Raw genomic sequence first — 14,529 nt, 5'->3', positions numbered from 1 at the left:
ATCATAAATGACAATTATTATTAATTTAGTTCAATGTCTGAGGGACTTGTTTAGATTTTATAAGCTCTTTCCCAATCCTCCTTGAATAAGTACACTGTAACACCCTAGTCTTCCCTGGTAAGCTACTCTAGAAAGTTAAGTAATTATGTGCTTTCCTGGCTCTTTTAAGTACTTTTTAAAAGCAAAATTAACCTCTTTCACACCCACATAGTACTTTGCTCTCTGTTGTCTTGATTTCAAGAGTTTACCTTTCTTTGGATGATTTTGCATGTTTATGCTTAAATGTATCTCTGTACATTATAAGTTAAATATTACATATTATTTATTATATAGGAACCTCTCTAGCAAAACAATCACAATTTAAAACAGGTCGGTTGTGTGGACTGGAAGCCAAAATCTGGGATAATGTCCTATTAGACTCCCTCATTGATCTAAATTATAGGAATATAGCCTTCTAAAGTAATTTTTAAAAGATTTTTATTTCTTCATTTTCAGCTCTTTTAACCTGGCATGGCAGAAAAACCAATGTGTATGCCCACACAAATACCCCATGATGAAGATATAGTTGAGTATATCTTTCAAATAGAACTTTCCATTTTGTACTTTAATGAGATTGGGTAATTTTAAAATATTGACTCAGTAAAGGCTTATGTTTGTTATGTTTGCACATTAATTAACTTTTATATTGATTGGAGTTAAATACTAATAATGGTTTAAATAACAGTTGCCTGTTTCTTGAGTTTGCAGACCTTTTAGTAGTGCAAAAGAGTATTCCTATTTAACACCAAAGAATAACAAATTAAAACTCCAGGGTGCCTGGATGGCTCAGTCGTTAAGTTTCTGCCTTCGGCCCAGGTCATGATCCCAGGGTCCTGGGATCAGTCCTGCATCAGGCTCCCTGCTCCGCAGGAAGCCTTCTTCCTCTCCCACTCACCCTGCTTGTGTTTCCTCTCTTGCTGTTTCTCTCTCTGTCAAAAAAAAAAAAAAAAAAAACTCCAGAATTTCCCATTAGGTGAGAAGAATAGCATTATTTTGATGCATGTATTTGTGGAACTTTATGTGCTGATAATAACTTTTAAATGAAGTTATTTTAGGAAATGGTTGGGTGACTGCTTGTTTATTTCTTTGCTCAGTGGGAGACTGAACCAAGTTTCATTTTAAGATGAGCCTCTGTACCAGGGACAATATATAATAACTCACACAAAACTTTAACTAAAAGAGTAGTATGCCTGAATGGGTGAAAACTCAATTTTGAATTCTTTTTGAGCGGAATTTCAAATATATACATGAATATTGATCTATGTTAAATAACGTTCATTTATGTCTTTTTGAAATTTAAATTCGGGATGCCTGGGTAGCTCAGTTGGTTAAGCGTCTGCCTTTGGCTCAGGTCATGATCCCAGAGTTCTGGGATTGAGTCCCGCATCTGGCTCCCTGCTCAGCGGGGAGCCTGCTTCTCCCTCTGCTGGCCGCTCCCACTTCTTGTGTGCTCTCTGGCAACTAAATAAATAAAACCTTTAAAAAAATTAAATTCAATTAGCCAAGGTATAGTACATCATTGGTTTTTGGTATAATGTTCAATGAGTCATTATTTCAGTATAACACCCAGTGCTCATCATATCACATGCCCTCCTTAATGGCCGTCACCCAGTTACCCTATCCTTCCCACCCACCTCCCTTTCCGCAACCCTCAGTTTGTTTCCGGGAGTCAAGAATCTCATATGGTTTGTCTACCTCTCTGATTTCTTCCCATTCTGTTTCCCCCCACACACACACACCCTATTGTCTTAATAACTAATGGCTCTCTTCTTGGTGTTTTCTCTTCCTCCAAACATGCAGGTTTTTCTATACCCAAACTGCAATATTTTTTTTTATTTTTTTTAATTTTTTATTGTTATGTTAATCACCATATATTACATAATTTGTTTTGGTGTACTGTTCCATGATTCATTGTTTGTTCATAACACCCAGTGCTTCATGCAGAATGTGCCCTCCTCAATACCCATCACCAGGCTAACCCATCCCCCCACCCTCCTCCCCTCCAGAAACTGCAATATTTTTTTTCTTTTCCTTCTCACTGGTACTCCTTTGGAGTGAATGACTTATTCAATTTTATTTTTGTATCAGTCACACTTTTAAAATCACACTTGATCCACCTTTCATCTTCACAGCTTTTTAAACTACTGTCAAGGTTTTGTTTCAGAAACTAAACCACTGACTTATGTTCATTCCATATTATCTTTGGTCCCCCCTTTGCATTAAATCATGGTGAACACTCCTTTGTTTACATGATATTAAAATAATACAATTTTAGAATTAAAAGGGATCCAAAAGGCCAATAGTCAGTCTTTAATCTGATACATAAATGCTTGCTACACATCTTTTTTAAAAAGATTTTGTTTATTTATTTGACAGAGACAAAGTGAGAGAAGGAAAATAAGCAGCGGGAGTGGGAGAGGGAGAAGCAGGCTTCCCACTGAACATGGAGCCCAATGTGGGGCTTGGTCCCAGGGCCCTGGGATCATGACCTGAGCCGAAGGCAGACGCTTAATGACTGAGACACCCGGGCGCCCCTTGCTATACTTTTAGCAAGTAATCTTACAGCATCTTTTTTTGGAATCCTTTTACAATTGACAACGAGTTTATTCTCTCATTTAAATATTAAAATTATCATGCTCAAACAATAGGAAAGAGAAAACACTTCTCTCAATCTAGTCGTTGTTGTTGTTGTTTTACCAGCAATAACTAATCTTTGGACAACTTTTCATATCAGCACATAGATCAACCTTATTCTTTTTAATAGTTCTGTACTAGAAAGTACAGAGCTGTTATGAATGTACTTTTCTTCAGTAACCAGTCCCCTCTGGGTAGCGATAAGGTAACTCCTGCTTTTTTTTTTTCCTTTTTTCCTTTCTTCCCCCACCTCCTCCTCCTCCTTGCTTCTTCCCAATTCCATATAATGCTGCATTTAATATGCTTCTACATCCTTTTTCATGTATATGTTTGAATACTCTGCTAGAAATGGAATTGTTGGGTCAGAAAATAGACACAATTTAAAATTTGATAGGAATTACCAAATCACTCTATAAAGATATTATGCCAGTTTATACTATAACCATCAATATGTGAGGATGGCTAGTTTTGTTTGTTTTTTTTAAATCTCTCTCCTGTATTGGGTTTAAAGCTTAAGTAAACTCAATTGTTTTTATTGAAGTGTAATTAAGATGCAGTGCTATATTAATTTCAGGTATTACAATATGATTCAAAAATTCAAGACATTCCTCAGTACTCATAATGATAAATGTACTTAGTCCCTTTATCTATTTCCCCATCCCCCCACCCATCTTTTTTCTGAGAACCACCAGTTTCTTCACTGTATTTAAGAGTCTATTTTTTGGGCGCCTGGGTGGCTCAGTTGGTTAAGCGACTGCCTTCAGCTCAGGTCATGATCCTGGAGTCCCGGGATCGAGTCCCACATCGGGCTCCCTGCTCAGCGGGGAGTCTGCCTCTCCCTCTGACCTCCTTCCCTCTCATGCTCTCTCTCTACCATTCTCTCTCTCTCAATAAATAAATAAAAATCTTTAAAAAAAAAAGAGTCTATTTTTTGTTTGTCCTTTTCTCTTTGTGTACTTTGTTTCTTAAATTCCAAATATAAATAAAATGATATGGTACATGTTTTTCTATTTCACTTAGCTTTATACCATCCAGGTCCATCCATGTTGTTACAAATGACAACACCTCATTCTTTTTTCATATTCCATTGCATAGAAATATACCACTTCTTTTCTCCTCCAAATTATTATTTAAATTCCAGTTAGTTAGCATACAGTGTAATATTAGTTTCATGTGTAGAATTTAGTGATTCAACACTTCCATACAACACTTGGTGCTCATTAAATCAAGTGCCCTCCTTAATCCCTATCACCTATTTACCACATCCTCCCACCCAAATTCCCTCTGGTAATCATCGGTTTCTTCTCTATAGTTAAGAGTCCGTTTCTTGGCTTGCCTCTCTTTTTTCCCCTTATGATCATTTGTTTTGTTTCTTAAATTCCACATATGAGTGAAATATGGTATTTGTCTTTCTCTGAACTGACTTATTTCGCTTAACGTAATACTCTCTAACTCTTTCCATGTCATTGCAAATGGCATGATTTCATTCTTTTTAATGGCTGAGTAATATTCCATTGTGTATATATACCACATCTTCATCCATTCATCAGTTGATGGACATTTGGTCTCCTTCCATAATTTGGCTATTGTTGATAGTGTTGCTATAAACGTTGGGGTACATGTATCCCTTCAGATCAGTATTTTGGTATTCTTTGTGTAACTACCTAGTAGTGCAATTGCTGGGTTGTAGGATAGTTCTATTTTTAACTTTTTGAGAACCTCCATACTGTTTACCAGAGTGGCTTCACCAGTTTATATTCACACTACCAGCGTTAGAGGGTTCCCCTTTCTCCACATCCTCACCAAAACCTGTTGTTTCCTATATTGTTAATTTTAGCCATTCTGCCAGGTGTGAGGTGATATCTCATTGTGGTTTTGATTTGTAATTCCTTGATGATGAGTGATGTCGAACATCTTTTCATGTGCCTGTTGGTCATCTGGATGTCTTCTTTGGAAAAAAATGTCTATTCACGTCTTCTGTCTAATTTTAACTGGATTATTTGTATTTCAGGCATGAGTTTTATAAGTTCCTTATATTTTTGGATACCAACCCTTCATCAGATATGTCATTTGCAAATATATTCTCTTATTTCATAGGTTGCCTTTCATTTTGTTGATTGTTTCCTTCTCTGTGCAGAAGCTTTTTATTTTGATGAAGTCCCAGTAGTTTATTTTTGCTTTTGTTTCTCTTGCTTCATATCTAGAAAGAAGTTGCTATAGTTAATGTTAAAGAGGTTACTGACTGTGTTCTCCTCTATGATCTTTAAAAAATTTTTTTAAAATTAACTTATAATGTATTTTTTGTTTCAGAGGTACAGGTCTGCGATTCATCAGTCAACACATGGCGCAGTCACCACAACACATACCTTCCCGTGTCCATCACCCAGCTACCCCATTCCCCCCACTCCCTTACCCTCCAGCAACCCTCAGTTTGTTTCCTAAGATTAAGAGTCTCTTATGGTTTGTCTCCCACTCTGGTTTCATCTTGTTTCATTTCTTCTCTTCCCCTATGATTCTCTGCCTTGTTTCTTAAATTCTGCACATCAGTGAGATCATGATAATTGTTTTCTCTAATTGACTTATTTCGCTTAGAATAATACCCTCTAGTTCCATCCACATCATTGCAAATGGCAAGATTTCATTTTTTTAATGGCTGTGTAATATTCCATTGTGTGTACATATATACCACATCTTCTTTCTCCATTCATCTGTCAATGGACATCTGGGCTTCATAGTTTGGCTATCGTGGACATTGCTGCTCTAAACATTGGGGTGCAGGTGCTCCTTCAGATCACTACATTTGTATCTTTGGGGTAAATACACAGTAGTGCAATTGCTGGGTCGTAGGGTAGCTCTTTTTTCAAATTTCTGAGGAACCTCCATACTGTTTTCCAGAGTGGCTCCACCAGCTTGCATTCACACCAACAGTATAGGAGGGTTCCCCTTTCTCCACATCCTCGCCAACAGCTATCATTTCCTGACTTGTTAATTTTAGCCATTCTGACTGGTGTGAGGTTGTCTCTCATTGTGGTCTTGATTTGTATTTCCCTGATGCCGAGTGATGTTGAGCACTTTTTCATGTCTGTTGGACATTTGGATATCTTCTTTGGAGAAATGTCTGTTCATGTCTTCTGCCCATTTCTTTCTTTTTTTTTTTTTTTTAAAGATTTTATTTATTTATTTGACAGAGAGAGACACAGTGAGAGAGGGAACACAAGCAGGAGGAGTGGGAGAGGGAGAAGCAAAGCAGGCTTCCCGCAGAGCAGGGAGCCCGATGTGGGGCTCGATCCCAAGACCCTGGGATCATGACCTGAGCCGAAGGCAGATGCCCAACAACTGAGCCACCCAGGCGCCCCCTGCCCATTTCTTGATTGGATTATTTGTTCTTTGGGTGTTGAGTTTGATAAGTTCTTTATAGATCTTGGATACTAGCCGTTTATCTGATATGTCATTTGCAAATATCTTCTCCCATTCTGTCGGTTGTCTTTTGGTTTTGTTGACTGTTTCCTTTGCTATGAAAAAGCAGTTTTTAAAAATTTATTATCTTTTTATTACTATGTTCAATTAGCCAGCATCATTAGTTTTTGATGTAGTGTTTTCTGTAGTGGGGCACGTGTAGTGTCCAATGATTCATTAGTTACATACAACACCCAGTGCTCATCACTACATGTGCCCTCCTTACCTATCACCCATTTACTGCACCCCACTCCCGCTCCCTTCTGTAACCCTAAGTTTGGTTCCCAGAGTCTAGAGTCTCTCATTGTTTGTCTCCCTCTCTGATTTCTTCCCATTCAGTTTTCCCTCCCTTCCCCTGTGGTCCTCCATGCTATTCCTTATGTTCCACATATGAGTGAAATCATATGATAATTGCCTTTCTCTGCTTGACTTATTTCACTTAGCATAATCCCTTCCAGTTCCATCCATGTCAATGCAAATGGTTGGTATTCATCCTTTCTGATAGTTGAGTAGTATTCCATTGTACGTATGAACCACATCTATTTATTCATTCATCTGTTGAAGGGCATCTCAGCTCCTTCCACAGTTTGGCTATTGTGGACATTGCTGCTATGAACATTCGGGTGCATGTGCCCCTTGTTTTCATTACCTCTGTATCTTGGGGTAAATATCTAGTAGTGCAATTGCTGGGTAGTAGGGTAGCTCTATTTTTAATGTCTTGAAGAACCTCCATAATGTTTTCCAGAGTAGCTGTACCAGCTTGCATTCCCACCAACAGTGTAAGAGGGTTCCCCTTTCTCCACATCCTCACCAACACTTGTTGTTTCCTGTTTTGATAATTTTTGCGATTTTAACTGGGGTAAGGTCATATCTCATTGTGGTTTTGATTTTATTCCCTGATGGCTAGTGATGTTGAACATTTTTTTCATGTCTGCTATCCATTTGTATGACTTCTTGGGAGAAGTGTCTGTTCATGTCTTCTGCCCATTTCTTGACTGGATTATTTGTTTTTTGTGTTGAGTTTGAGAAGTTCTTTATAGATCTTAGATGCCTGCCCTTTATCTGATATGTCATTTGCAAATATCTTCTTCCATTCCGTGGGTTGCCTCTTAGTTTTGTTGACTGTTTCCTTTGCTGTGCAAAAGGATTTTTATCCTGATGAAATCCCAATAGTTCATTTTTGCCCTTGCTTCCCTTGCCTTTAGAGAAATGTCTTGAAAAAGTCGCTGTGGCCTATGTCGAAGAGGTTACTGCCTATGTTCTCCTTTAGGGTTTTGATGGATTCCTGTCTCACATTTAGGTCTTTCATCCATTTTTAGTTTATCTTTGTGTATGGTGTAAGAGAATAGTCCACTTTCATTCTTCTGCATGTGGCTGTCCAATTTTCCCAACACCATTTGTTGAAGAGACTCTCTTTTTTCCATTGGATGTTCTTTTCTGATTTGTCGAAGATTAGTTGACCATAGAGTTGAGGGTCCATTTCTGGGCTCTGTATTCTGTTCCATTGATCTATGTGTCTGTTTTTGTGCCAATACCATGCTGTCTTGGTGATCACAGCTTTGTAATATAGCTTGAGGTCAGGCATTGTGATTCCCCCTGCTTTGGTTTTCTTTTTCAACAATCCCCTGGCAATTCAGGGTCTTTTCTGGTTTCGTACAAATTTTAGGATTGTTTGTTCCAACTCTGTGGAAAATGCCAAAGGTATTTTGATAGGGATGGCATTGAAAGTGTAGATAGCTCTGGGCAACATAAACTTTAACAATGTTTTATCTTCCTATCCATGAGCATGGAATGTTTTTCCCTCTTTTTGTGTCTTCCTCAATTTCTTTCATAAGTGCTCTGTGGTTTCTAGAGTATAGATCCTTTACCTCTTTGGTTAGGTTTATTCCTAGGTATCCTATGGTTTTTGGTGCTATTGTAAATGGGTTCGATTTTTAAAATTTCTGTTTCTTCAGTCTCATTGTTTGTGTATAGAAATGCAACTGACTTCTGTGCATTGATTTTTTTTTTTTATCCTGACACATTGCTGAATTGCTGTATGAGTTCTAGTAATTCGGGGGTGGAGTCTTTTGGGATTTTCACATAAAGTATCATGTCATTGGGGAAGAGAGAGAGAGTTTGACTTCTTTGCCAATTTGAATAACTTTTATTTTTTTTTTTGTCGTCTGATTGCTGAGTCTAAGACTTCTAGTACTATGTTGAACAAAAGTGGTGAAAGTGGGCGTCCTGTCGTGTCCCTCACCTTAAGGAAAAAGCTTTGTTTTTCCCTTTGAGAATATTTGCTGTGGGTTTTTCATAGGTGGCTTTTATGATAATGAGGTATGTTCCCTCTATTCCTATACTCTGAAAAGTTTTAATCAGGAAACAATGCTGCATTTTGTTAAATGATTTTTCTGCATCAATTGAGAGGATTGTATGGTTCTTGTCTTTTCTTTATTAATGTGCTCTATGATGTTGATTGATTTGAGAATGTTGAACCACGGTTGCATCCCAAGAATGAATCCCACCTGGTTATGATGGATAATCCTTTCAGTGTACTGTTGGATCCTATTGGCTAGGATCTTGTTGAGTATTTTGGCATTCATGTTCATCAGGGATATTGGTCTGTAATTCTCCTTTTGGATGGGGTCTTTGCCTGGTTTTGGGATCAAGGTAATTGTGGCCTCATAGAATGAGTTTGGAAGTTTTCCTTTTGTTTCTATTTTGAAACAGCTTCAGTAGAATAGGTATGATTTCTTTAAACGTTTGGTAGAATTACCCTGGGCAGCCACCTGGACCTGGACTCTTGTTTTTTTGGGAGATTTTTGATCACTGCTTCAATTTCGTTACTGGTTAATGGTCTATTCAGATTGTCTATTTTTTCCTGTTTCAGTCTTGGTAGTTTATAAGTTTCCAGGAATGTATCCATTTCTTCCAGGTTGCTTAATTTGGTGGCATATAGTTGCTGGTAATAATTTCTAATAATTCTATTTCCTTGGTGTTAGTCATGATCTGTCCCCTTTCATTCATAATTTTATTAATTTGGGTCCTTTTTCTTTTCTTTTAGATAAATCTGGCCAGTGGTTTATTGATCTTATTAATTCTTTCAAAGAACCAACTTCTAGTTTCATTGATATCTTCTACTGTTCTAGTTTCTATTTCATTGATTTCTGCTCTAATCTTTATTATTTCTCTTCTTCTGCTTGGTTTAGGTTTTATTTGCTGTTCTTTCTCCAGATCCTTTAGGATTCTTAGGTTAGCTTATGTATTTGGGATTTTTCTACTTTTTTGAGAGACGCTTTGACAGCTATATATTTCGCCCTTAGGATCACTTTTGCAGTATCCCATAGGTTTTGGACCGATGTGTTTTCATTCTCATTAGTTTCCATGAATTGTTTAAGTTCTTTAATTTCATGGTTGACCCATCCATTCTTCAACAGGATGCTTTTTAACCTCCAGGTATTTGCATTCCTTCCAAATTTTTCCTTGTGGTTGAGTTCTAGTTTCAATGCATTGTGGTCTGAAAATATGCAGGGAATAATCTCAATCTTTTGGTATCAGTTGAGACCTGACCCAGTATGTGGTCTATTCTGGAGAAAGTTCCATGTACACTCGAGAAGAATGATTTTTCTTTTGTTTTAGAGTGAAATGTTCTGTATATATCTATGAAGTCCATCTGGTACAATGTGTCATTCAAAGCTCTTGCCTCTTTGTTATCTCTGCTTAGATCATCTGTCCATTGCTGTGAGGGGAGTGTTGAGGTCTTCTACTATTAATGTATTATTATCAATATGATTCTTTATTTTGGTATATAGGTAGCTTATGTAGTTGGCTGCTCCCATGTTGGGGGCATAGATATTTACAGTTGTTAGATTTTCTTGTTGGATAGCCCCTTTAAGTATGATATAGTGTTCCTCTACATCTCTTACTACAGTATTTGGTTTAAAAACTAATTTGTCTGATATAAGAATTGCCACCCCAGCTTTTTTTTGAGGTTTGTTGGCATGATAAATGCTTCTCCATCCCCTCACGTTCAATCTGGAGGTGAATTTACGTTCAGAAAAGCCTCTTGTAGATAGCATATGGATGGATCCAGTCTTTTTATCCAATCTGAAACCCTGTGCCATTTCATGGGCGCATTTAGGCCATTCACTCTGAGAGTAACTTTTGAAACATATGAATTTAGTGCCATCATATTGCCTGTAAAGTCCCTCTTTCTATAGATTGTCTATATTATTCTTGGGGTATTTCTTTTATAGAATCCCCCTCAATATTTCTTGCAGGACTGGCTTGGTGGTCTCATATTCTTTCAGTCTGCCGGTCCTGGAATCTCTTTTCTTTTCTTTTTTTTTAATATTATGTTATGTTAATCATCATACACTACATCATTAATTTTTGATGTAGTGTTCCATGATTCATCGTTTGCATATAACACCCAGTGCTCCATGCAGAACATGCCCTCTTTAATACCCATCACCAGGCTAACCCATCCTCCCACCCCCCCCGGAACCCTCAGTTTGTTTTTCAGAGTCCATCGTCTCTCTAGGTTCATCTCCCACTCTGATTCCCCCCCCTTCATTCTTCCCCTCCTGCTATCTTCTTCCTTTTTTAAAAAAAACATAAAATGTATTATTTGTTTCAGAGGTACAGATCTGTGATTCAACAGTCTTGCACAATTCATGGTGCTCACCATAGCACATACCCTCCCCAATGTCTATCACCCAGCCACCCCATCCCTCCCACACACCACCACTCCAGCAACTCTCAGTTTGTTTCCTGAGATTAATAATTCCGCATATCAGTGAGGTCATATGATACATGTCTTTCTCTGATTGACTTATTTCGCTCAGCATAACACTCTCCAGTTCTATCCATGTCATTGCAAATGGCAAGATTTCATTCCTTTTGATGGCTGCATAATATTCCATTGTGTATATATATATATATATACATCTTCTCTATCCACTCATCTGTTGATGGACATCTTGGCTCTTTCCACAGTTAGGTTATTGTGGACATTGCGCTATAAACACCAGGGTGCATGTTACCCTTCGGATCCCTACATTTGTATCTTTGGGGTAAATACCCAGTAGTGCAATTGTTGGATCATATGGTAGCTCCATTTTCAACTTTTTGAAGAACCTCCATACTGTTTTCCAGAGTGGCTGCACCAGTTTGCATTCCCACCAACAGTGTAGGAGGGTTCCCCCTTTCTCTGCATCCCCACCAACATCTGTCGTTTCCTGACTTGTTAATTTTAGCCATTCTGACGGGTGTGAGGTCGTTATCTCATTGAGGTTTTGATTTGGATTTCCCTGATGCCGAGCGATGTTGAACACTTTTTCATGTGTCTGTTGGCCATTTGGATGTCTTCTTTGGAAAAATGTCTGTTCATGTCTTCTGCCCATTTTTTGATGGGTTCTTTGGGTGTTGAGTTTAAGAAGTTCTTTATAGATTTTGGATACTAGCCCTCATTCTGATATGTCATTTGCAAATATTTTCTCCCATTCTGTTGGTTGTCTTTTGGTTTTGTGGACTGTTTCTTTTGCTGTGCAAAAGCTTTTTATCCTGATGAAGTCCCAATAGTTCATTTTGCCCTTGCTTCCCTTGCCTTTGGCGATGTTTCTAGAAAGAAGTTGCTGTGGCTGAGATTGAAGAGGTTGCTGCCTGTGTTCTCCTTTAGGATTTTGATGGACTCCTGTCTCATATTTAGGTCCTCCAACCATTTGGAGTCTATTTTTGTGTGTGGTGTAAGGAAATGGTCCAGTTTCCTTCTTCTGCATGTGGCTGTCCAATTTTCCCAACACCATTTGTTGAAGAGACTCTTTTTCCCATTGGATGTTCTTTTCTGATTTGTCGAAGATTAGTTGACCATAGAGTTGAGGGTCCATTTCTGGGCTCTCTATTCTGTTCCATTGATCTATGTGTCTATTTCTGTGCCAGTACCATACTGTCTTGATGATGACAGCTTTGTAATAGAGCTTGAAGTCCGGAATTGTGATGCCACCAGCTTTGCTTTTCTTTTTCAACAATTCCCTGGCTATTCAGGGTCTTTTCTGGTTTCATACAAATTTTAGGATTATTTGTTGCATTTCTTTGAAAAAAGTTGATGGTATTTTGATGGGGATTGCATTGGGTGTGTAGATTGCTCTAGGTAGCATTGACATCTTCACAATATTTCTTCTTCCAATCCACGAGTATGGAACGTTTTTCCATTTCTTTGTGTCTTCCTCAATTTCTTTCCTGAGTATTTTATAGTTTTCTGAGTACAGATACTTTGCCTCTTTGGTTAGATTTATTCATAGGTATCTTATGGTTTTGGGTGCAATTGTAAATGGGAATGACTCCTTAATTTCTCTTTCTTCTGTCTTGTTGTTGGTGTATAGGAATGTCACTGCTTTCTGTGCATTGATTTTATATCCTGCCACTTGCCTGAATTCCTCTATGAGTTCTAGCAGTTTTGGGGTGGAGTCTTTTGGGTTTTCCACATAAAGTATCATATCTGCAAAGAGTGAGAGTTTGACTTCTTCTTTGCTGATTTGGATGACTTTTATTTGTTTTGTTGTCTGATTGCTGTGGCTAGGACTTCTAATACTATGTTGAATAGCAGTAGTGATAGTGGACATCCCTGCCATGTTCCTGACCTTAGGGGAAAAGCTGTCAGTTTTTCCCCATTAAGAATGATATTTGTGGTGGGTTTTTCACAGATGGCTTTTATGATATAGAGGAATGTGCCCTCTATCCCTATACTCTGAAGAGTTTTGATGAAGAAAGGATGCTGCACTTTGTCAAATGCTTTTTCTGCATCTATTGAGAGGATCATATGATTCTTGTTCTTTCTTTTATTAATGTATTATATCACATTGATTGGTTTGAGGATGTTGTACCAACCTTGCAGCCCAGGGATAAATCCCACTTGGTCATGGTGAATAATCTTTTTAATGTACTGTTGGATCCTATTGGCTAGTATTTTGGTGAGAATTTTTGCATCCATGTTCATCAAGGATATTGGTCTGTAATTCTCCTTTTTGATGGGGTCTTTGTCTGGCTTTGGGATCAAGGTAATGGTGGCCTCATAAAGCGAGTATGGAAGTTTTCCTTCCATTTCTATTTTTTGGAACAGTTTCAGAAGAACAGGTATTAATTCTTTAAATGTTTGGTAGAATTCCCCTGGGAAGCCATCTGGCCCTGGGCTTTTGTTTGTTGGGAGATTTTTGATGACTGCTTCAATTTCCTTACTGGTTATAGGTCTGTTCAGGTTTTCTATTTCTTCCTGGTTCAGTTTTGGTAGTTGATACATCTCTAGGAATGCATCCATTTCTTCCAGGTTATCTAATTTGCTGTCATATAGTTGCTCATAATATGTTCTTATAATTGTTTGTATTTCTTTGGTGTTGGTTGTGATCTCTCTACTTTCATTCATGATTTTATATTTGGGTCATTTCTCTTTTCTTTTTGATAAGTCTGGCCAGGGGTTTATCAATCTTGTTCATTCCTTCAAAGAACCAGCTCCTAGTTTCATTGAATTGTTCTACTGTTCTTTTGGTTTCTATTTCATTGATTTCTGCTCTGATCTTTATTATTTCTCTTCTCCTGCTGGGTTTAGGCTTTATTTGCTGTTCTTTCTCCAGCTCCTTTAGGTGTAGGGTTAGGTTGTGCATTTGAGACCTTTCTTGTTTCTTGAGAAAGGCTTGTATTGCTATATATTTTCCTCTTAGGGTGACTTTGCTGCTATCCAAAGATTTTGAACAGTTGTGTTTTCATTTTCATTGGTTTCCATGAATTTTTTAAATTCTTCTTTAATTTCCTGGTTGACCCATTCATTCTTTAGTAGGATGCTCTTTAGCCTCCATGTATTTGAGTTCTTTCTGACTTTCCTTTTGTGATTGAGTTGTAGTTTCAAAGCATTGTGGTCTGAAAATATGCCGGGAATGATCCCAGTCTTTTGGTACCAATTGAGACCTGATTTGTGACCTAGGATGTGATCTATTCTGGACAATGTTGCATGGGCACTAGAAAAGAATGTGTGTTCCGTTGCTTTGGGATGGAATGTTCTGAATATATCTATGGAGTCCATTTGGTCCAGTGTGTCATTTAAAGTCTTTATTTCCTTGTTGATCTTTTGTTTAGATGATCTGTCCATTTCAGTGAGGGGGGTGTTAAAGTCCCCCACTATTATTGTGTTGTTGTCAATGTGTTTCTTCGCTTTTGTTATTAATTGGCTTATATAATTGGCTGCTCCCATGTTAGGGGCATAGATATTTACAATTGTTAGATCTTCTTGTTGGATAGACCCTTTAAGTAGGATATAGTGTCCTTCCTCATCTCTTACTACAGTCTTTGTTTTAAAATCTAATTTGTCTGATATAAGGATTGCCACCCCGGCTTTCTTTTGGTGTCTATTTGCCTGGTAAACAGTTT

At 37.8% G+C, this 14,529-nt stretch overlaps 1 protein-coding gene across 1 annotated transcript in view; it reads left to right on the top strand.

The window, feature by feature from the left end:
- Positions 1-510: 510 nt before the first annotated feature.
- Positions 511-14,529, top strand: part of SEPTIN14 (septin 14) — a 76,288-nt gene continuing 62,269 nt past the window's right edge. The window contains exon 1 of the mRNA XM_028110125.2: positions 511-564. Coding sequence (XP_027965926.2) covers positions 511-564 — 54 coding nt within the window. The remainder of the gene's footprint in view (positions 565-14,529) is intronic.

The sequence above is a fragment of the Eumetopias jubatus genome, unplaced genomic scaffold, assembly GCF_037043125.1.
Source record: "Eumetopias jubatus isolate StellerSeaLion01/CBP00866 unplaced genomic scaffold, mEumJub1_p1.0 scaffold_12, whole genome shotgun sequence".
Classification (NCBI taxonomy): Eukaryota; Metazoa; Chordata; class Mammalia; order Carnivora; family Otariidae; genus Eumetopias; species Eumetopias jubatus.
Note: the sequence above shows the minus strand (reverse complement) of the source record. Positions and strands in the feature narration are given on the sequence as shown.